The sequence below is a fragment of the Planococcus citri genome, chromosome 4, assembly GCF_950023065.1.
Source record: "Planococcus citri chromosome 4, ihPlaCitr1.1, whole genome shotgun sequence".
Taxonomy (NCBI): Eukaryota; Metazoa; Arthropoda; class Insecta; order Hemiptera; family Pseudococcidae; genus Planococcus; species Planococcus citri.
This window is the reverse complement of record NC_088680.1, coordinates 43242606-43268274: the sequence shown is the minus strand read 5'-3', so window position 1 is coordinate 43268274 and position 25669 is coordinate 43242606. Positions and strand designations below refer to the sequence as shown.

At 33.8% G+C, this 25669-nt stretch overlaps 1 protein-coding gene across 2 annotated transcripts in view; it reads right to left on the bottom strand.

Moving 5' to 3' along the window:
- Nucleotides 1–25669, bottom strand: part of SNF4Agamma (SNF4/AMP-activated protein kinase gamma subunit) — a 224026-nt gene that overhangs the window by 16757 nt on the left and 181600 nt on the right. For both annotated transcript variants that reach the window (XM_065362399.1, XM_065362400.1), the window contains one exon: nucleotides 3095–3225. In XM_065362399.1, the coding sequence (XP_065218471.1) occupies nucleotides 3095–3225 (131 nt within the window). The remainder of the gene's footprint in view (nucleotides 1–3094; nucleotides 3226–25669) is intronic.

Sequence of the window (25669 nt, the reverse complement as noted above, 5' to 3'; positions counted from 1 at the left end):
GAAAATTGAGTACAGGAAACCTTCAAAAACATTAGTTTCTAAAAAATTGGAGAGTTTGTCAATGTTGAAAAATTTGATTATTCAGCATCCAATGGACCAAAAAAGAGAAATTAAAGTTTAATGAGTGTCGAATGAGAAGTACTACCGCATTAATTAATAAAATTCAAAATAATTTAATTTACTTCAAGTTTTGATTGTTTTTCATCTAAGAAAACACATTTCTGACTTCAAAACATCAAGTTATGGACCAAAACAGAAAAGAATAATACTCTACATTTCTGAGATCTCACTTAACTTTTTCCACCACCTACCCCTCAAAAATTTTCAGTAGAGACGCCGAAACGGCCAATTTGAAGAAAACACCTGGCCCCCTTTAAAGGTCAATAACTCCGAAATAAAGAGGTTTTGGTCCATGGTGTATATAACATTTTTTACTCCTATTTATGAGTAGAATACGTGGTTTTAATTTTTCAGGTCTTATCCGAATCACCCTGTATAGTACTACGTGGAGAATATTATGTCGTTTCGTGAACGAATGCTTTTAAAGCTAAATTACATAAAAGCTTTTAAACTGAATTCTTAACCTAATTTATATTCCGCTTTCATACGGTATTTATTCCATATTCCGCAATTTCCCGATATACTTTGAAGGGTATGGCAGCGACGACACCAGCAAACGTTGCATTAGACTTTGTTTTCTTATACTTTACATCGTGAACACTAGTTAATTACGATAGTTTCAGGTACATAGGGTATTTTCATTTCATCCCCTCGCTCGTCTAAATCCTTCGTCTCGGCTGAATATTTTTTTCCTTGTTTTAATCGTCCTCTACACGCTCAACTGAACTGAAAAATCTCATTACTCGTAACCAATCACAAGATCCGAAGTGTACAATACTTGATTATTACCAGAGTAACATTGTATATTATTTTATTCGTTTACAGTTGACTGTATTTTTTTTCTTTCTTCAAAGCACACCTAACATTTCATATCACGATTTTTAAATCTGGAAAATTAGTATTCGAGCCCTGTACGTTATTTCCGTTTGTATTGGAAACCCCTGTCGAAAAAAAGTTAATCTGCCCACGCGAACCTTTGACTGAAAATTTCACAAGGTTTTTTCATATAACCTTAACCTTTCGGTGGAAACAACCTACAGACTTGTCGTGGCATTACATATAGGATTAGAAATTAGGTACATCTTACTACCCAAACTCAAGTTATTGACAGAAGCTCTTTTAAATAACCTAAGTATAACCAAATGAACAGACATGGAGTGAACTTGATCCATTCAGGAGGAGAGGGCTGAAAAATGAAGAAATCCTCACTGACTTGTGATACCATAAATTTTTCTCACCACATAACTAATTATATCCAAAGGGTATTCCCAGGTCACGTTGGTCACATCGTTACATAGTATGGGGCGAAACAATCGCTGCTGCAAACTTGCCAAAAATTCCTGCTTTTGCCAAAATTATCAAAAAAGTCTCATTATTTTGGTCAAAATTATAAAAAAATCCCAACTTTTGTCGAATTGTCATAAAAGCACTGTTTTTGGTCATAATTGTCGAAAAATACATTTTCTTCTGACATTATCAAAAAAGTTTTAATATTTTTTGTAAAAATGATTAAAAAACCTTGTTGTTGGCCAAAATTTCAAAAATTCCTACTTTTGCCAAAATTATCAAAAAATCTCAACTGTTGGTAAAAATTGCCAAAAACACCTATTTTTTACAAAATTTTCAAAAAATTGTATCGCCAGAATAATTTGTCAAAAAACATCTCATTTTTACCAAAATTGTACAGAAGTTTCTTTTTTAAAATAAAATACAAAAAACTTTCAACTTTTGTCAAAATTGCCAAAAAAATTGTTTTTTTTTGACGTTATCAGAAAAGTTGAAAAATTTTTTTGCAGCAAAGACCAAAAAACTTGGTGGCCAAAATTTCAAAAATTATTGCTTCTGCCAAAATTATCCCAACTAGAAGTCCTTGTTATGTTTTTTGCCAGAATTGTCTGCAAAGTTCTGCTTTTGCCTAAATTGTCAAAAAATAATCTCCTTCATGTCAGAATTGTACCTAAAAAGAAGTTCCTTTTTTGTCAAAATTATAAAAAACTCCTAACTTTTGTAAAAATTACCGAACAAAAACTCCTGCTTTTGGCCGAAATGTTCAAAAAATCCTGTTGCCAAAATTGACAAAAATTCCTGTTTTTGCCAAAATTATCCTGAAAAGTCCTGATTTTTGGATACAGAATTTTTCTTGCAAAAAACACATTTTTTGCTATACTGTCCTAGGGAAGTGGGGGGGGGGGGGAGGAATCCCACTCGAATTTTTTTTTGGAGGTACGCAACAATAGTCACTCATAATTTTCCAAATCTGGGAACTGGGCCATTTCGCTTATCTTACCTCGGAATACCCTTTTCAGTTTAGTTAGTCACTCCTCGGACACCCTGTATAACGTTATTGATGTTGGGGAAAAAAAAGTCACAGAAAATTCGACCTGTTCGACCTCATGTTGCAAGGTAAGTAACAAATATAGGCAGCAATTAACACACTGACTGGTCATTAATAATAGAAAATCTCTTCGTTTCTCTCTCAATCTCTCTCGTATACGTTTCAAGTACCTACCTACTATACACTGATAAATATATTGTAACACTTCATCGACGCATCCAGCAACCTCCAACTCGTCATTTATACACACAGAGGTGGTTAAAAGTAGATAGATAAACGTATCAGTTTTGTAATTTTTTGACAGACGAGCATTAAAAAGCGAAGGAGAAAACTAAACCGACTTGATTGACGGTTTAGTAAAAAGATTGACAGCGATTACGCAAGCTTAACTTACGCAGCCAACTGCCGAGCTGGAAAGTTCATCTTTCTGGTATACAGGTGATAATAAAAACCAAGCGTAAAACTGTCGAGCAAAAAATTTCGCACCTTTTTTGACGTCCAAATCCGATTACACGGTTTGGATTTCGACGCTTTTATACAGCAGTACTTACGTAGCTTTTTCAAAAATACCATAAAATATACCCCCGATCGTAGTAAATTATACGTATTTAATATTTATGTAGGTAGGTAGGTACTTACGCCTCTAGAGTCGCGGAATAAAATAGCAGCATGATTCGGATCCAGGCCTACATCTGATCCTCGATGCGGAACGGTGCCCAATGACAATCGTCTTCTGTCAGGATCCAACGATCCTCTTCTCAATAGTGCGCCTGTAACATGAAATGAAAATACTAATTATCATCCGCACTGGCCGGAAATTTCATTTCACAAACATATCTCGTTTCCTTTGTTATATATTATATGTTTATTAGTATAACCGTATTACGAGCATAAGCGGCCTGAGTAAGTATTACGGACTAAAAAAATACTTATCCCATCTTACCACACTCGTACCACCGTAACAAAATAACATAATGACCAATTAACCAGTCGTATACGTAACGATATGTTACGCAGTGACTTTACATGGCATGGCAGTTTGATAATGACCAAAAAATTACGCATATTGGTCTCATTTCGAAAATTAATTTAGATGTAAAAATGGTTCAATTATTCAAAGATCTGACAACCAGGAAAGGGGAGGAGGGGGGGAGAAGGACATGGTCAACTTACAAAAGAGAAAAATCGTCATCCAAGACCCAGCCACACATATAAATTTCAAATAGATAACTTTCTTATAAATTATGCACTTGAAATGAATTCAAAAAATTTATAAAATTTGAAAAAAAATGTAGCAAGTTTTTTAAAACACTAAAAACATACATCAAAGTTTCATTTATAAATTCAACCTTCACTATTTTTTTATATTAGTATGTTGACAGGGGATTAAGATGCAAACAATTGAAAAAAATTGTGCATTGAGAAAATTTCAACTTGAATGAGCAGAGTGACGAAAGCCATTGAAATGAATTAATTTAATTTACAACTTGTTTACAGATAAAGCCTTGAGAAAAATTCCTCAAAAGGACGAGGTGAAAAGCTCTTCGTCGACTATGACAATATGTAATTCCCCCCCCCCCCCCGCCTTCCTTCTCCACCTCTTCAACTTTATCAGCTGAATTCATGTTCCAAGATTCATTTTTCTAATCTCTGTAAAAATGGATTTTTCTCATCAAAAAAATGTTTCTTGCCTATTTAGTTACTTCAACTTCTTTTTCTTTCAAGGATCACGCAGATTATCAAGCAGAAAAACGTTCTGATAAATTTTTATTCAACATTATATTGACCGTGTGATTCTGAGCTCATCTTCCTTCACGTTATTTATTCTGAAGGAGGGGGGGATTCTCGAAAAGAGTTTATACATTGGTTAAAAACAGTTGTGATATAATTGAAATGATCAATTCATCAAATCTCTGTAGGTAACCCTACTCCCCCCTCCCCCAAAAAATTAGAATGATTCCTCAAATAAGGAAACAATTTTATATCAAACCAATTTTTATTAGATTTTTCTCCAAATTATTTTTCATAAAAATTATTTGAAAATAGCTGTTCAAAACGTTAAAACATTAAGCAAAAGCATTTCGAACAATTTTTTCGGATAGGAGGAGGAAGGAGGGCGAGGGGGGCTCATGAACAAAAATTCCGAATGAAAATCCAAAAAGAAAAAAACACGAATAATATGAAACATGGTGATTTTACATACAAAAATTAGCATTGATGTTGCTCTTTTCCAAAATTTTTCAAGTCCATTTTTATGTCCTTCAATTTTTTCAAAAATTCCAACATGGAAATAAATTGTAAATCGCTCGAGCTCAGCGAGAACAGAAATGTTGGAAAATTCGTGATTCGAAATCAAGCAACTTCATTTTTTATGCAAAAAGTTGATTTTTTTGGTTTTGGTAGGTATTTTGTGAAATTTGAACATCAAAAGTTTTTTTTTTAGAAATTTCAACGTTTGAGAAGACGAGAAAATCAATTTTTGTGCTCAAAGATGACCAAAATTTTGTCGAATTCTAGTCAGTTTATCGAATAGCCGGAAAAAAACTCGTCCAGAAGAATTTCTCCCCCTAACCCCTCTCCAGGTCACATCGTCTTTGATCTTTGCTTTTTTCGCAGAGCTCCTTCAAATTTGAAATGAAAAATCAGTGTCTGAGGTATGGCCGAATGAGCTCAAATCACGCGCAGAAAATTTCTAGACATTTGAAGCTCATGGCAAAATTTTGAAAAATTTGGTCATTTATGATGCAAAAAGTAAACAAGGTTGAAAAAATCCCCCAAAAAAGTTTATTTATTGGAAGTTTTCTGTATTTGTGTATAGTTGGGGTAATTCATACACGTGTTTTTGGAACCAATAATTGAGGTTTTTTAGAAATACACAAGGTCTCTTCAACAATTCGAGAGCTTAAGAGCAAGTTTTATGCGTTATTATTCATTTGCGATTTTAAAAAATTGAAAAAAAATGAAAAAGTAGGTATCAAAGATGAACTAGGTATTTTTCTTCAATTTTAAAGCCTCGAACTCTGAGATCTGAAAATGTTAGCAAGTTCATATGAGCACGTTAACTTAGTCATCATTGAGATTCCATAATTTGGAAAATATGAAAAAATCCATAAGCAACCCAGTTCACCATAGAGGGAAATAGATGGAAGATAATTACATTTTTTCAAGGGTTTAGAATGTTTCTTTTTCATTTTTTGATAAGTTTAGTAAAAAGATTTAAGTAAGTTGAAAAATTATGAATTCAGAATTCAAATTGCAAATTGGGGTTCCTTCTGATAACATCCCCCCCTCTCTCATCAGAAGTAGCGAAAAATACCTCAAAATATATGACGTAACTTTTCTTTTTTCTTTTCTTATTCGAGTTTACTAAAGATCCTTTTCATTATTTTTTTTCAGCACAATTTGAATGCCCAATCTTATTGTGAAAGAATTTTAAAATTGAAAATTTTTTTTCAAAGTGCCAGATTTTTATAAAAATTTTAATAACTACCAATTTTTTGCTCGATGACTCGAAAATGAAGCAAATAATTTCATATATTTTTGGGTTTTCAATTTTTTTCCCCCTTTCTTTTTCAAATGAGCCAAAGGCGTGGTAAAACTATTATTCTCAATCTGGTCAGAGGTGAAAATACACTAAACAGTATTATTCCCCCACCTCACACTTTAATGATTCATTCATTATTAGGAAATGTTGAATAATGTCACGGACGTACAAATGAATACCTACTTAACTAATTAATTACCTATCTAATCTACTTTCGTCATGACTGAGTGATAAGATTGAAAAATGCAAAAAACAAATAAAAAATATACTGAAAATAATGATGAAAAAGTAAGTAGACACACGTCAATTTTCACATTAATTACCCACGTCCGTCCCACCTACATACTTCCTATCTCTTCACGTTGAACCAATTTCAAATTTGGATGATTATCTTCGTATTCATCATCTTTAGCTATTTGTTTAATTTTCAGTTCTCTTGTTCTCTCCTTATCCTGCAATGCTTCAATTCCTCATTCGAAATAACTTATGCAATGCAATCCTTGTTCTATTGTAGAAGAAATTCCAAATAGAAAGACCTCAGTACGTATCGTCGAGTTACCAAGATGATGAAATTTTCGTTCATTCTTCAACAACAAAATACACATCTACTCACGTTCCTCGAACCCATTGACATTTTCTCCATCAAAACCAACTACGTCATCGTAACGTCAATTATTTACATACAGGTATGGTACGTACGACCGACAAATTGACAATAAAATTCGAGCGCGAAATAAATAAATTCTATACGAAAGTACACACAACATCACGCTCTACTTGTTCCATGTATACATAAAGTCAATTACCATTATCACGGTGACTATAGATAGAATGCAATTTATAATACATTAAAGAACGTGCATTTCTTCTAAAATATGTTCTAAAATACATAGGTACAAAGATATAAAAATTCGTGTATCTCTGAGCCGAGAAGTGCTCATTTGTATAGTTCTCGAGAATCCAAAATTGCGAAATAAAACTGGTAGGTACCGTTTCGTTAAAATTTTCCAAGTACGAAAACGAGGCGTGATTTTTTTTTTCGCAAATCGCGCGAGAACATCCGAAAAGAGAAAAAACTTTCTACGCAGATATTTCAGTCGAGTTGAAAGCTCGTCCTGTGCTCGCATTTTATCAATAATGAAAATTTATTTCGTCTTCGATGCACACCGATGCGTACCAGCGCGATGATGCTTTTCTCTTACTTAGTTTTACAACATTGTCGAGAGAGTTGGCTCAACGAACAGCACATTTTTCGAAAGGGTATTAGCCCTTTTTCTACCTACATACTCGGTCCCCTCCTCATCGAAAAATAGGTAGGTGGAAAAAATAACCACGTGTTCGTTTAATTTACCTGTATCTGGTAAATTAGAGTTAGAAGAATTCGCCGAATATGAGCTATACGTATGTGATATGCCGCATGCCAAAAGTCAACCGGTGCCAAAAAAATATACAAAATGAACTAATTAGAGCGGATTAATTCGCCACATTCTCGTAGGGTCGCGTGTCCGCTTATCTCGAGCTCGACTATGTTTTTAATGAAGTGCTGATGATGAAACACTTTGAGGTGGTATCTATCTATGTAGGTGGCAGTGGCAAGGCGACAACCCTTCTCCCCATTACCTACCTTGTCCTTTTCTACTGATATTCCTACGTAGAGATACGTTCAAAAAGGCAGCATTTTCGCATTCGAGTTTATAGTAAACAATACTAATTGCTGACTGATTGCGATATTACCTATGTTAATTAAATCAACTCGGTAAACGGATTAATGCACTTCCGTCGTAGGTAATTCAATATAATACTACCTACTACTAGACCGTATTTTCAAGTGGGATAGAGCACAAGCTCATAGTAAACACAAACACTGTAAGTCGATTTTCGTATTTCGTAATCAAGCTCGCGTTCGTTTATTGCAAAGGTCGTATACGCAAACTGGCTGATTTTGTAAACAAATTCTACATTTATATGAGTCGATGAAAAGATCATAAACTGGCACGATGATGATTTTAGATTTTTTCACTAATGGGAAAAATTATAAAAATTGATTTAAATTTGAAAAAAAATGGAGTCTATCAATAACTGAACATCTCGAGCAATAATTGGTCATCGATTTTCCTTAATTTTTTTCACCAAAGCATGGAATTCATGAGGTATTTTTTAAAAAATTTCAACCCCCCCCCCTCCACCAAAAATTAAAGGCTTTATGAGGGGCTGAATTTTAATAAACAATTCAAAAAAAAACACACAATCAGGAGAAAAAATCGAATTGAGAGTTATTAGTCGTCTGAAAAATGCAATCATGATTACATTTCAAAGTCCAATTTTGATACCAATTAGAGAAATAGTGTTTTTGATATGGGAGGGTGAGAAGGGGTTGTATTTTTTCAAAACAAAACGTGGAATGGCGAAAAATATAATTGAATATTGGAATACAGTAATGCAAATTTTTCAGTAATTAAAGCCAATTTCAGAAGAAAAAAAACGATAAAATAGTCAGAAACCAATCAATTTTTTTTGGTGGTTTTTTTGAAATTGGCAGCATGAACAAAAAAATGGCACCACGGTATTCCAATATATAATTGGCATAATTACTTAATGCGAAGTATTCGAGAAGAAAATATTTTCAAAACACGATTTTTCCTTAAAATAAATAATTCTGTAAATTTTCAACCACTTAGTCGAAAACTAAAAATGACCTTACGTTTCACTTAATGGCAATGGCTTAAGTCAACGCAGAATCGAAAAGAAAAGAAGAAAAAATCAGGTTGAGTAGGGGTTACAGCGGAAAAAAACAAGATTTCTTTCGAAAATGTCTTTTTTTGAGGGTGTAATTCTCTCCTCTAGGGATACCCCCGACTCTAAAAAAATTTCTGATTGAGTTTCGACTTGAAAATGAAGGCCTGTACTGATGTGGAGGGGTGGGAGTGAAGGTGGGGTAAATAATGCGAGACGTGTGAAAATTTCTTGAGGTACGATTTACTCGAAAATTAATTTAAATACCTGTGAGTATTTTCTTGGTAAAATAGGTGCTTCGGTTTTTTTTCTCAAAAATTCAACAATACATCTAAAGAATAAAATCAGCTAGATGGACAATCATATTTTATGGATTATGACAATTTAATGTTTTAAAGATTTTTTTCAATTTTTGTTAGTTTTTACAAGTAGCTGTAATTTTTTTGTGTAATTTACTGTGATTTTTTTATGCCAATTTTACAGTTTTTTATACATACTCAAACTAATCTTTGCAAGATTTCATTAAATAATATGATCAATTTTTTATGATTTTCAATAATTTTTCGGCCACTTACTTAATATTTTTCATTTCTATTTCTGTGAAATTAAAATTTCATCGACTTGTTTAAAATTAATTTTTCAATATTTTCATGGCATTGAAGCAACTTTTGCGAAATTTCATTCCATTTGACAAATAATTTTGTCTAGTTTTTCACAACTTCAGCAACTTTTTGTTATTTGTAACATTTTTATGACATTTTGATAGAATTTTGCAATGTTTTGAAGGTTTCATCAACTTTTAACCATACTGCAGTATTTTTGCAAAACATCTAATCGAAAAATTATTACAGAATTGAGAACCCCTTATTCAAATTTTCTAAAAAACGTAATATTGTCCCATTTTTGACAGAATGTCATCACGACCCTCGAAAAAATTTTTTACGTCCCTGGTGACTCTTTGGTGAATTCTTGGTGACAGATTCGCCAGAAGTCACCAAGTGGGGTTTCATCATATTAATGGCGAATTTTCGATGAAGAAATCACCAGAATGTCCTCATCGCTTTTGAAAACTTTTTTGAATGTCTGGTGACTCCTTGGTGACAGACTCACCAGAAGTCACCAAGTGGGTTTTCTTCCTTTTTATGGTGATTTCTCGGTGAAGAAATCACCAGAATGTCCTTACGACCCTTGCAAAAAATTTTTGGATGCCTCATGACGCTTTGGTGAATTCTGGTGACTTCTTAATGACGGATTCACCAGAAGTCAGCATGTGGGTTTTCGTCATATTTATGGCGAATTTTTGATGAAGAAATCACCAAAATGTCTTATGGCCCTTGAAAACTTTTTTGAATGTCAGGGGACTCCTTGGTGAATTCTGGTGACTACTTGGTGACAAATTCGCCAGAAGTCACTAAGAGGGCTTTTTTCTTTCTTTGACGAATTCTTGGTGAAGAAATCACTCGAATGTCCTCACGACCCTTGCAAATATTTTTTGAATGTCTGGTGAGTTCTTGGTGAATTCTGGTGACTTCTTGGTGACAGATTCACAAGATGTCACCATGTGAATTTTCGTCTTATTTATGGCGAATTCTTGATGAAGAAATCACCAGAATATCCTCACGACCCTTGCAAATTTTTTTCGAATGCCTGGTGACTCTTTGTTGAATTCTGGTGACTTCTTGGTGACAGATTCACCAGAAGTCACCAAGTAGGCTTTTTTCTTTCTTATGGCAAATTTTTGGTGAAGAAATCACCAGGTATGTTTTTTTTTTAAAATTAGTAATCTTAGCTTTTTTTCTCTCTCTCTTTCTCAAATAAAAAAAAATAGCATGCGCGGAAAAAAAAATTATGGATAATTTTTACTATTTCACACAGTAACCGGATCCCATTCAAAAATATTGTGATTTTTACTATGAGATTAGTAAATTTTACTATGAGCTCATAGTAAAATTTACTTCAGAGTAATAAATTTTACGTAATTCTAAGTAAAATATGTTTTTTGGCTGAGTAAAATCACTATTATTTTTGAATGGGATCCGGTTACTATACTGAAATAGTAATTTTTATTAAATTTTTTTTTCCGTGTGAACTTATTGCTTCTCTTTTTCAAAGGCTTCAAAAAACCTTCATCTTACATTAAATAGATAATTATGCATTACTTTTCAATGAAGAAAACTTAATCTCGGTGATAGTTTTGTACAGTCAGAAAAAATAACCTCCTCTCTCCCCCTTTCAACTCGAATTTCAGCTGATTTTCGAAAATCTAGAAAAAAACCTCGTATGGTTGAATTGAGCAAAAATTGAAAGAATTTCTGTTCGTATAATTTTTTTTTCATATTTGGTTATTGGAACTCCTGTACTTAAGTACATTTAAAATAATAGTAAACACTTATTTATGGGCATTAATAACCAAAAATACGTCAGTACGTAATGCCACAGGCATACCTACTACCTAGACCTAGTAAATCATACTCATAGTACAACTTTACAAACCTGCCCATTTCTACTACTCGCACATTTTACATAGGAATATTTTAAACTCACTTTAAAGTTAACACCCAACCCGCAGTTACTTTTTTTTCATAACACAACCTCGTAGAAATTCGGCGAATTTAATACTACATTGACGTTTGCAAAAAGGAAATAGCCAACAACAGGTTTCTTTTACGTACCTACACTTCCTGATATTTAATCTGATAGTTAACTTATAAAAGGATGCTGTTTTTTTATCTATTTGTTTTGTTTCGCCTCGCAATTCATCATCGTGGTATTACAAACACGAAGTTAAAGCTTTTCATCATCTCAACAGCAACTTGTAATCATAGGTTACTTAAACCAAGGTATATTTAAGGACACGTATATGTACTTGGACGTGAAATGAAACGAGTGAAAAAAATTAAAACGTGTAATTTAACTCGATTAAGTAGTCTAGAATTATATCGAACGATATTCGTAAATGATTAGTTGACTATCTTTCTAAAACAAATCCACTTCATCATCGTAATTGATTATTAAACGATCAAAACGAATACAGAATAGGTGTTGAAATTATGCACTTTCGTAACACCTATTAAGTACATAGATGAGCTTTTTGTCTGCAAGTACCTTACCTACCTATCGAGATAGTCTAACCTACCTACGATTGAGAGACGTTTCGTGAAAAAGATTTATTTTAAAACGTGAACTACGAGAATATGCTACACATACTCGTTGCAAGGTTAATAAAATTATTTGAAGAATCCGAGCATGTTATTGTTTATGGTAAAGGTTGTTGTACTTGGCCAAGAGTCGAGAATATGTTTCAGCCATTATGTGTAGCTTGTTGTAAAGTGTATGTTCTGTATAGAGAGACCCTACACGCATACATATGAGGAAAAAAACACGTGATGTTAAGCCAGTCAGGATGACCTTGCGATTAAGATTTAATTAGTATCGGCGAGTTGAAAAACTCTTTGAAATATATCACTACAATTAAGTACACGTCGTCGAGTACAGGTATGTCTAAAAAGTCATTGTCTATGGTATTCAGTTATATGAGAATTGTATATTGTATTTTTTACACAGCTTCTAAACTCTTTCTATGTATTTGCTAAATATTTCCAACTGTTGCTCTCTCACCTTAACCTTGGCGGAAAGTTCATTTTAGTCTATATGAAAAGTGACTTTGAAAAAAATTCCGCTAAAAAATTCATTATACAGTAGGACAAGAGTAGGTGCGTGGGAAGGGACAAAACCAAAAGGATAAAATTCGCCAGAGAAATGAAGAAGAAAAAAACAGCTCACTCGTACATGTGAGATGATTATAAATATGCAAGATGAATGATTATAATATAATGAAGAAAAATTTATCCATCCTGCATCCTGAGCTAAACTAACGCATTCGCAGCTTCCTCGGATTAATTAAATATTTCATACTATACGTTGGAAAATATTTTAATGAAAAGGATATACACAGAGTTAGCTCAGACTGATCTGGATGAAAGAACAGGTCATTAAGGTGTGCGTTGCTTTGCTTGATGTATTATAGGAGTTGCAAATTAAAAAGACTACGAGGAAGGAAGCAAAGGTCTTCGTGTGCTTTTGTTAATCAAAAAGTTTAAAATTACCATCCATTTAACGTGTGGTGGTATCGATTAAAAGTCTAATTATCGAAGAAGAAAGTTATTTGCTTATGTGGACTTTATCCTTCCGACCTGATTACCCGAAAAAAATGATTTAAATTTTTTTTCCAAAAAATAAAGTAAAATTATGAAGAATTCACGTACATATTTAGGTAGCACTGATTTCTCTCAAGTAAAGGTGAATAATTCTTGTATTCATTTTCATGGATAGGTCAGTTTTTGAATGACTTTCGTATTCTTGAGAATTTTTCCAAGATGTGTAGAAATGTACTTTGTATTAAATATTTGCAACTTCTTTTCTCAGGCCAATTTTCACTTCTTTTTTTTGAGGGGAAATATCATTAAAAAATTTTCAAGTGAATGTGAACTCTTTTCAGCTTAAAACTCCATTACGATTTTAGTTCAATTTTTGATAGATTTCCAAAAACTAATAGAATTTCTGTCAAAATTCAGACCATATTTTTTTAAACAATATTCTATGAAATTTTTGTTAAATTTAGCCAAATTCATCAGTTTTTGGTCATTTTAAAAAAATTTTCAAAATTTTTCCAGTATTTTAAAATCATTTTTACCATATTTGAGTTTTGTTTTCAGCATATTTAAACGATATTCTTGCAAATTTTGTTACAATGACATCAGTTTTTACGATTGTCGATTATTGATGGTTTTAATGCTGTTCAAGAATTTTTAACATTTTTGGTGACGTTTTAATTTCAATTTTCGCTAAATTTTGCACGAGAATATTTTCAAATAATTTTAACGCGTTTTTTTGTATTTTCAAAGAATTTTTAGCATTAATGTTTTCTAATTTTATGCAATTTTTAAAAAAATTTCATCAGTTTAAAAATGTTGAATGATTTTAATGTTTTTTAAGCACCAAGATCCCACCGATTTTGAGCTACTCATAAATACATACATATCAAATTAAAAAACCCTTTTTGGTGTAATATTGGCCCATTATGAATACCACTTTACGCCTACACGGTGCTCAAAAAATGAAAAACAATACTCGGATGTTAATTTCATCACATCACATCGCGTATTTACAAAGCGTTAAATACGAGAATAATACGATTAATTATGCAAAAAAGATAACATCGACGTTTTTGCCCGATTCATTGTCTTAAATCCAGAATGACGACGACGCTTGGTCGTTGAAATCTTATTATGCTATTGCAACGTCAAAGACAACATTAAATGAGATATACGCGACGTAGCGTAATTCAACATCGTTGACGAGAACTCGGAGCTTATTTCGTTGGTCGATTTGTCTGTTGTTTGAAAGTTTTACGATGGCAAATTACGTAAAACAGCATCTTTTAGTGGCGTTTTGAATTATTCGAGAACAGCACAACGTCGTCGACGACGAGTGGTTTTTCACATAAATTCGTTATCAACTTTAAAATCGATGTGGCAATAAGAAAATACCTACCTATTCACTTTTACAAGTTACAGGTATCGGAATCTATGTATTATAGGGAGAGAAAATGAGTTTCAAAAGATTCCTGTATTTCTTTACAACACCCAAGTATGGGTGAGACGATGAGAGAGAGAGAGAGGGTTACAGTCACCTATTAAAAGTTATTTAAGCGAATTTAAAAAAGAAATGCGATAATCGAGCTTGCGAGATGAGCTATTTTTACAGCCAAACGACCACCATGGTCACCAGTTAAATTTGATAGGTTTTTAAAATTAGGTACGTTACTTTATCGCTGTCATCTGTAGTACGATAATCAAATTGTAAATGGTGACATGGTCTAAATCGTTTCGTATCCTGCGGTTTTTTTCAACAGTTTTTTCCTTTTTTTTGTGTGTGTGTGTTATTTAATCGATGAAGTTGGTAAAAGTCCAATATGTGGTTTCGATGTACCAATTGCTGAGAAAATGACGTATTTTCGAGCTATAGAGTAAAATTACATACTGCTATGCCAGGTTCGGTACCTGCTGTGATGCGGTTTTGGCAATGTGGCGTCGTCGTCGTGAGATGAACGATGAGCATTATTTAAATCGATTCGATATTAGTTGAAAAGAGTGAGATTTTTTCAGAGAAATGATGAGTGCAGGACGAAAAACATAAAATGGAGATTAGTCGAGATTTTCTGGCAATTTTTAAAAAATTTTCAAAATTTACAGGACCCTTAAATTAAAAAAAAAAAAATTAAATCCACATCTGAGATAAAAAATATAAAAACAATAAACATGTCTCCTTTTCTCTTTGAACAACAGAAGGTACATTAAATACATACATCGTCCTACTTATACTTTTCACCAATTCTACGTGTAGGTAACTAAGAACTCCTCGTATTATCTTAACTTTCCAAGTTGCACAAACACTACAAACAACATTTTATGTACAAAGACCACCCTCATATAACACCACTATGAAAGAACAACATGGTGAGAAAGACAACGAAAGCCTCCATCTAGACTAATCTCTTGCATTCTTACTCTCTTCACGAACACAAAACACAGACTATGCATTTAAACCGTTATTTCAGATGCTGAGAATAGCCTTCGCTTAAATTTGTGGCTCTCGTTAGATAAAAGATGATGTTTCGCCTTCGCAAACAGCCTGTCTATCACAATGAAAAACCACCATACTACAGTGCAAAGCAACTGAACGCTGAAGTCACGCGGTACGTGAACAATTAGCTAGGATCGTTCGGGTCTATACACTTTTTACACATTTTTCTCGAATGCCAAGTATTTACAGGGACTGAAACTGAAGTGTAAATTGGATGTACTTTATGTACTCGCTCCTTTGTTCCATTTCAGTCCAAGATTGCGTAAGCGATGGCGAGAGTGCGGTGCGAATTGAAAGTGATCTTTCAAAAAAAAAAAAAAATAGTCTCTCGGCTATCAAAAGAACTTTCAAAAATACACCACGAGACAAAATTTCAGATTTTGGATTCATTTTTCAATTTTCAACAAATTTTTGAGAATTTAAACTCGTCTCATTTCTTTAAAAAAATCAAAATTTTGATCAAATTGAGGCAGAAAGCACCCACTGAATCGATCGGTAATAATTCTGAGTCATTTAGGACTTCTAGCGATCAATTAGGATTTCATATTCCACAAAAGACTGGAAGATTTTCCAAAATTTCACCCCATGAGAAGTGCAGGGGCTAACCATGCGGTACATTCAAAAAATTAAGGTCATATTCGCACTCAGCGACCTTGAAAACATACTAATCGATACGTCACACTATGGGGCCCATCTGTGAATTTGGACCGCATTGATGAGGGGCTTGGGGCTAAGAGAGCTCTTAGAACGGACCTAATCAAAAAACCAAGTCCATATTCGCACTCAGCGACCCTGAAAACATACAAATCGATATGTCACACGAAGGGGACCATCTGTGAATTTGGACCGCATTGAAGAGGGGCTTGGGGCTGAAAGAACCCTTAAAAAGGACCCAATCAAAAAACTAAGTCCATATTCGTACTCAGCGCTCTCAGAAACATGCCAATCGATATGTCACACGCCACAACTTTCAACCTGAAATTTTCGCCCAAATTTGACCCCCCCCCCTCATTTGGAGCAAAATTTTCAAAAAAACACCAAAGCCATGTGACATATCGAATAGTATGTTTTCGAAGGTTCTGAATACGAATTTGACATTATTTTTTCGATTAGACCCCTTCCACGCTCCCAACGCTCCCTCATTACTTCATTAGGGCCAAAATCTGAAAATATGGATGGAATTGTGTGATTATCGAAAGATATGTTTTCGATGATGGTGAATACGAATATGACCTTATTTTTTCGATTTCATCCCTTTCAATCCCTTAGTTCGTACCAAGAGTCACTTTGAGCCACTTTGGGCCTTGAAGGTCAAATCATGAACATAAGGTCAATTCTCGTTAAAATCAGACCCTCCATATCTCGATTGATATTTGATTTCCTTATCCGCAGGTAAGTATAGTACATCGCAAGGAGAAGTTTAGATGCACATCGTACATAGTATCAAACATTAAATTAACCCATTTACGTAATAAAGGGCACGGGTACGTTTTTATGCGTCCCAATAGTCAGATGCAGAGGAAAGGGAAGATGTAAAAAAATTTATTATTCGCGTCATCGCGTACGTATGCCCGTAATATTATCGCTGTAGCCCTATAATTAGTTCTGCAATATTAAGAACGCATTCTACACGAGTACATTATCAAATTAACGATACGAAAAAAACACGAAAGTAAATTTATAAACATTTCGATTTCGAAATACACAAACAATTATTATCGCGATAACATTTTCAAAGGCTCGTTATCTCTCTCTGTCGAGAAGTAAATAAAATTCTTCAAATTCTACATCTTTTTTTCCAAAACCGAACCTAGATATCTCCCAGGAATATTTTCCGATGTAACAGTGGTAAAAAAAATTACCACTTGAAATATTACCAGTCTGGAGTAGCAAATAAATAATCGAATCGTTACGCGAGCTGCTCGAGGTATAGGGCGGATAAAGGAAACAGAATCCCGGCTATAAGTTGGCGAATGTGGATATATAATTCAAAACGTGCAGCAGGCAATCCAAAAGTGAAAAAAATCTTCCGCACGAGATTTACTAGAACGAATTTTCTTATCGCGTGTTCTTTTTTTGTGTTTTTCCACTACGCGGTTTGGGTATAGGTAGAGGTGTTCGTCGCTGTAGTTGTACCGAAAATGTCTCGTCGATTTTCACGATCCGCTTGTTGATACGTTCAGACAGTTGGTTACGAGGTTTAAAAATTCGGTAACTAGTATTAGCGCCATTTGATGGGATTATGGCCCTTTGAGATAGAGAAGAAAATACCATCGTGTACGACTCGTCGAGGTTATTTTTCCTGCTTCGAACGAGCTATACATAAAAGCAAAGCGAAAATACGTATAGCTTTGTTTAAAATTATTTCGAATTTTATACAAAGACGAGCGCGAGTAAGTACGAGTATTTTCACTCAAGTGACATTTTCGTATATTTTTACCGGACAGAGAAGTAAGAGCAGGGTGTATCGTGTCGCGTATGTTGTATTTTATCACTGGAATTAGATCATGCACGAGTTTTTTTGACGGGAATTTCGGTCACTGATCCATTTTATTATATGTTTGCGTCAATAGCGAATAAAATAACGCCTCAATAGACATGACTGACGAAAGACAAAATATACCCATACAATTAAGTGTTTCCATAAATTTTCCAAATCCTACCTATAGCAAAGATAAAAATTAATGTAAGCAACTGAAAATTTTATTTCCCACATTCGCCACCTAATTTGTGAAATTTTGGACCAAATTTCACCCTATAGAATTCTTCAAATCACTTCAATCTGAAACATACACTCGTATTTTTCAAACACACACACATCGTCGCAGAATTAAATTGAGAGCAAAGTGGAAAAATCCCTCGTATTTTTAGCCACAATCGATAAATCGACGGTTATTTTTAATATGTAACACGCAGTACCTACTCTACCCAGTACCCATACAGCAGAAATATTCGTCCACATTATGTCGTCGCATTATCTCCTCATACATCTTCAACTTGTTTTTCAGCACGCGAGAATTAATTAGCGACGAATAATTAAAATTACGAAAAAAAATTACATAATTAATGTTCCGTATCGAGAGGACCTTTTATGCACACTAAACTTAACAAGTCGAAGAGAAAAAAATTACTTATCCACGTAGGCTAATGCATAAAAAAAAGCCCACAACGATAGAAAATAAATTGAAAAACTTGATAGACCATAAGTCTTAAAAAATTCCGCGTAACGCCTTCCTTATCGATTTTAGGCGCAAAATTTGCACATCAGCTTTTTATAGTGCTCGATGAAACTATAAAAACAGCTTAAACGAAAATTTCGCTCATGTTCGATATTATTATAAAGGTGATACCACCGGATCGGGTACGAAGCAGGGGAAAACAGAGCCTGGAAACCTTCCCACAAGCCTTTTATTAATCACTTGGGATAATACTTCTTGTACTCCGGAGTACAGAAAGGATGAGGTTGAGAGAGGATCAACTAGTACAAAAAATACCCGACCATCGGACCGAATTTTCGATAGAGGTGCTCGATATGGGTATAGGTATAGAAACTACGAAGCTACGAATAAGATGTAATTACACGTTGGTGTAAAATGTAATATGTAAAAGGTTGCAGATCTTCGCAAAGTAATGAAATATTCAACGAACGAATACTTTCGAGGCTCGAAAACGAATTTAAAAGCAATTTCAATATATTTTATCGTATTGGAATGTTGATGTACTTATTATGGCTTTACTCTGACTATCGAATAATTTTTTTTTTTTTTTAATCAGCCACATTTTTATTTGAAAACTCACACCGAGCTGTAATGTTAGATCAAGGTTCGAAAGAAGATGAAGAGGAGGGTACAATTTCAAGAGAAATGAAATTGGAACCGATCTGCAGAAAATTTCAAGTCGAGAACAATCATTTTTCATGTCTCCATTCGTCCCCTCTCCTCCCATCAGTTTTTTCATATGAATTGAAAAAATAAGTTTGAATTTAAAATCAGCTCCTCTAAAAACTCAACAAATCATAGGTCACACTAATTTTTCAATTTTTTGAAATTCGGGGGCTCATTATGTGGTTTAGAGGGAGGAGGGGGTCGTATCAAAAAATCAAGTTGAAATTCGTAATTAACGCCATTCAAAGCATAACAAACGATAAGCTACACGATTTAATTTTTTTTTCAAAATTAGACTGAAATTGAAAGGAAGGGGGATGAGCACAGAGCCCCAGATAAAAATACTCAAAAATAGATTATGATTTGCTGGAGGAAAGTACGACTTCAAGAAGCACTTTCATGCAGCTTTTCATCACATTTCGTATTTTCCTTCTAATATTTTCGATCCATCAAAAATGGGGGGGGGGGGTGAAAAATGTAAAATAATCAAAAAAATTCACATGGGTGTCATATTATATGTTTTCGAAGGCACTGATTCCGGTTCTGAACCCCGTTTCATCCTAAAATCAAAAATTCCCTCCCCTCCCCAGGAGGTGGTAGGAAAAGGGGATTGAAATCCGAAATTTCGAAACTTAGTTTTCAGAGATGCTACCGAATTTTACGTTTCCAGAATTTTAGAATTTCTCAGATTATTGATTTTGTAAATTGAATTTAACTTCGGTGTAATTTTTTACCAAATTTTTCAGTTTTGAAAAAATTTTTCAATTATCTTTTTTTAATGTGGTAAGTTGATTTTCTTACAACTACGATATTTCATTGAATGTTGGAGAGGTTGAACTTTAAATTCAACTCGAGTCCAATTTCATTTTTTTTTACCCTTGAAATATTTGTCTGGCATCTAAGCAGAAAGTAATCAAGTTTTCTTCTTTTGGATTCATCGTCCAACAAATTTTTCTCTCCTAAATTACTTTTCGATTCTCTGATATAAAACGAATATTTTCTTTCATTAAAATTCCAATTTCTAGTAAAAAGATGTAGATATGTACCTACTCGATTAAAATTTGAAACAAACGATAAAAAATTACAAAATTTATAATCACACTCGCTTCAAAAATTTTTCTCAACTACTTACCTACTTAATTTAAAAAATGAAATTCAAGCTACATAAAAAATGTGACGTCAAAAGTTCCACCACTCCACTCTCCCTTTATATGCAAGCATAGTTTTCCATCGCCATAATTTTTCCCAAGTTTTAATACGCCTCCTTGCTTCCTACATTTTCCACATTCCTTTAAAAAAAACTGCCTCGAAGCTAAACTTTAAAACCTTAAAATTCCACACAAATAAAAACGAAAATATTCCACGATTCGACCCCCTACTGAAACATAAAAATAGAAATGCCAATTTGAATGAAAAAATAAAAATAGTTCAGTATCACAAATGATACAGTCGCCTTTAATTAAATTACGTAAATTAACGCAGGTTCTGGTTCTAATTGCGTTGAATTTCAAGTCATAATAACAGTCAGATGTCCATTCATAATTCAAGTAGCAGTGTACACAAAATAACTAAAAAAAATTCCGCACTCTACGAGTATCATTTGCAGTTTAAATAAACTCTAAATCAATACACCACTCAACTCGATGACTACCCGAAGTAAAAAAAATTCTCCAGTAAAAATAATTCACGCTAGACAGTACACACTATACACAAGCAGGTAACTCCCAATTGTCAAATAAAAAGTGAAATTTCCCAGTTATTTGTTATCTCGCTGAAGTACATAAGAGAGAGAGAAAAAAAAGAAAGAGTCACAACAGAAAAATAAACTCTCGTCGTGAAATTCACATCGTCTAGGAAAATATACTAGAGTAGGAATAACGATTCGGTTGTACACAAAAGCATCGTAATAAATCTCTCGACTAAAGTTCGTTAGACTTCGAAATAGTATATCCGAATATAGTTCCTCTCTATTTAACATTCGACCTTCGTCAAGTAGTTCATTATTTTTTTTTCAAACCAAAACGAAACGACAAAAAGGAATCTCGAAAGTTGGATAGTACCTTTTTCTCCCCTGGCTAATAGCACTTTTTCAAAGACGAACTAAAAATTTAAGAAATCTCGAGATACCTTTTCGAAAGACAGAGAGACAGACAGAGAGAGAAAATGAACGCTTTAACAAGTTTTAATAATAAGTTAATTTATTTTTTATATAAGAACATAACTCGCGATTCTCGATCTAGTTTCTTTCTCGTTTGGAAAAAGTTTTTCTTTTCAACATCCGAAAAAATAGCTTTCGCAATAACGAAGAATTGGTCCACTTGAGAAATATACGAGCGCAATTATAACTTTTAATTGAAAAAATATTTCTCGTTAATCGAACCATGCAACGATGACGATCCCGAGCAAGCCATTGCGACATCGATAACTTTTACAAACACCATCGGCATATATTAAATTTGAAAAAAAAGCTAGAATACCTTTTGCGGAATGATTACCTACACTCGTACATTTTTATAACAAAGTTGAAAATGCTATAAAAGGGCAACGCGCGTCTTCAAAGTAGCCATTTAATAACTCTATCTAACTGTTAAAACACAACGTATACCTAATTCCAATATAGTAGATAATCTTATCGCTAACACGTGATCAATAAAATGAGAAAGAAAAACCTTAACGAGTTTTTCAATCGGTTTAAGTACCTTTTAATACCTTACTTGAGCCAAAATCTTTTATAATTTCAAACAACATAGGTGTGGTTTTTGCGCGCTTACGAATTCGAAAAAACCTCGGTTAACTGTACTACGAGTATGTGCCATCGTGAAATTTTCTCGCTGAATGTCGAATTTTCGCATTTTGCAAAACCTCAGAGCGCAGAACATGTAAACGGAAACGAACTACATTCGTATTTATATTACAAATGTAATTTAACAAATTCTACGAACCTACAAAAACCATCCTTGTGACCAAAAAAAATATAACTGATTTCAAGTTTGCGGCTGCGGTACACCGAATAAAAGCAAAATGAACAAGAAAAACCATGTGTTTTCCTTTACCAAGTTTCAGACATCTCGTAAATTCTACCTTAGTTACTCGAACCCCGAAGGACGAACGTTATTTTTTCATTTGAACCAACTTTCAACCTAACCCGAGGGAATACCGCTGAACTTGTTCAAGTTCGACATCATTTTGGGCTTTTTAACGTCTTATTGTCCGATAATTCAAATGATGTACTATTTCATCCGAATAAAAAACCCGCTACTGTGACATTCTCGAGATGGAAATTTCAATTTCAAATTAATTTATTCGAAAGAACACTTTTTAGCTGAAATATTCATAGTCAGTATAGCAGGGAATTAGAAATGAGGAAATACGACAGTACAGGATTGCTCTAAATGGACCAACTGATGGCATTTCAAAGTAAACGGTCTTGCTGCGCGCGCATCGTTTCACTACTTGTTAGGTCAGTCAGTCACTCAGATGACATGAAGGGAGAAGGATGTCATTTTGCGCGTTGAATGGAATATGTGCATAAACTTTTTTTTAATTTACTCATTTTACGAGTGATTAGCAGAGTTGTTGTGATTCAAATTCATTGCGTAAAGAATTGCTAATAGAACCACATTGCTGAAGTTCCAAATCACAGTTGTTTCAAGGCTCTATCATCAATAAAATAATTGCAAAACACAATTTTTGGTTCTTTGAAATTGTGATTCCCAAATTTTTAGGGTTTAACCGAGCGAATGAAAAATTCTACAATTAATTTCTTTAATTTTTTCCAAGGCTTGAAAACCGGATAGATATTACTCTCGATTTTGGTTTTGGTTTTTTCTTTTTTTCTCAATTTTTTAGAGGGAAGAAGGCCAAGAAAGTGATCCCTTTTTCAAATACATACGTCCTGTATGTGACTAGAAAGTGGCACTTTGGCAGTGCCAAATTTGTCAACTTTCTCAGTTTTCACCTTTAGCATCAGTTTTTACTTTATTTTTACCAAAAATGCAGTATTAATTAGGCTAATTACCTGAAAAATTCCAAAACCAATCCAGTTTTCAATTGGTTACACTATTAGTTTTAGTTTTGAATTTGAGAAAATAATGCTCCCAGGGTAGCTATTCTTGAAATTTTACTCGTATGTGTGATAAGCGAGTTATGAAAGTTTCAAATCCGTTAACTAACACAGTTACCAATCGGTAACTTACTTACGTTAACTCCAAATTTGAGCTAAAAAACTAATGGTTGCGGTCTTGGAGATGTAGGTGAGGTGAATGAAGTTTTTTTATTGCTTCATTTTGTTTTAATTGCGATTTTTCAACTATTTTGATTAAAATTTAATTTTGCTATGGTGCCCAAAGTATTAGCAGATGATGAAAATACGAAAATGTTAGTTCAATTTAAAAATATGAAAATAGTTTTTGACAGTACGAGTTGTGCCCATTCCATTATTCCAAAAATTTGTGGCTACTCATCAGTTAATGTCTACCAATAAGTGTGACAGTAAACAAAAATGCTGAACGTTATTTGCGGAACTTAACTCGTGTAACTGGCTTATCACGTGTACCGAAATTCCAGGAATAGCTACCCTGCCTGTTTTGGTTTTGGCTTTAGTTGTGGGAAAATAACGCTCCTGGTTTTGGTTTTGAGTAACTTTAATGGGTTTTTGGGGGTTTTGGTTTGGTTTCAGTTTGCAAGCCCTGATTTTTTCCCCTAATTAGTGCCTGTCTGCCTATACAACAATGGTTGACATCGACATTTACATCGACTATGTTTTTTCCATCATAATGATGAGAAAATGATCAATTAGTTATTCAGTAGGAATCTTCTGTCTACTCTATAAAGAACCCAGATTGATGAAAATTTTCAAACTTTTTAAAAATTTTTAATACTTTGACATATGTACCATTGTACCAGTACCACCTTGGCATTTTTCAGGATCAAAATTTCTGCTTTAGTGTTTAAGAAAGTTAGTTCTGAATTGCCAACAGTAAAACTGGAGGAAAGTATTGAAGATGAAACTGACCTAGCAAAAAGAAAAAAAGCAGTCAAGAAAAAATCAAAGACTCCAAGTGAAGCTCTAGAGCCTCCAACCTCTGATGATGTTCCACAAACTTCAGAAAAACCTGAAGCTAAACCAAATCCAAAGAAAATTGGTTCTGAATTGCCATCAGAAAAAGCAGAGGAATGTATTGAAGATGAACCTGACTCAGTGAAAAGAAAAAAAACAGCCAATAAAAAATCTAGGACTCCACGTGAAACTCAGGATTCTCCAACCTCTACATCGACCACGTTTTTTTCCATCATAATGATGGGAAAATGATCAATTAGTTATTTAGTAGGAATCTTCTGTCTGTAAAGAACCCTAATTGATACATAGGTACAAATTTTCGAATTTTTTTATTATTATTTCTGATACCTTGACATACCACCTTGACCTTTTTCAGGATCAACATTTCTGTTATAGTGTTTCAAATTTCAGTACCATAAACATTTGAAAATATGATTTTGTTTAAAGAGGAAAACAAATTTTTCAAGGACTTTTCAAGCAATTTCTAACTTTGAGAACATTATTTTTAGAAAGCATTTCTAATTTTGGAACTAAAATTTTATACATCATGTAGCAGGAGGTCAATGTAAATTTTGATGCCAATGTTGGTACAATTCCATCCACATCCATTACATTTGGATCCCACATGTCGATGTAAATTTTGACCCTGTGTCCAGCCAATTGCTGACATGAATGCCAATCAACATTGATCGACATTTACATAGGCTCCAAACAGGGTTGAAATTCACATTTACATGTGGGATCCAAAATTGACGGATGTAGATGGGTCGAACATTGAAATTGAAATTGTCATGGTCATTTTTGTACGGGTAGTTCCAGAATTGAATAGTACAGTAGACTTTTGACGTTTTGAGTTTTGACTAACCAAATCCCAATTATCCAAATTTCAGTTTAACCGAGCAAAAAAATGCATCCAATTTTTTTGGTTTAACCAATATAGAACGGTCATCAAAAATCTTAAAAAAGGCAATATTAACAGAATGAGCAGGACTGTTGGACACCATAAAAATGTTTTGTGAGTAGTTAACAGTCACGGGATGCATTTTTTCCCCAAAAAATATGACTTCTGTTTAACCGACTCTCTCTGACCATCTGAGTTTGTGTTGTCCCAATTAACTTGGTTAATCAAAAGTCTACTGTAATATGAGTAAGAAGGCAAGATCTAGGTAATTGGAACCACGGAATACTCGGATTTGAGCAGGTCTTATTTGGCCATATTAGTCAGGTCAACTGTGATCTGATCAGGTCAGCTGTGGTCCTGACAAATCGGCTCTCTTCAGTCTCCCTATTTGGATATGATCAGGGGTGAACAGATCTAATCCAATCACATTGGATCAACAATCCAATCA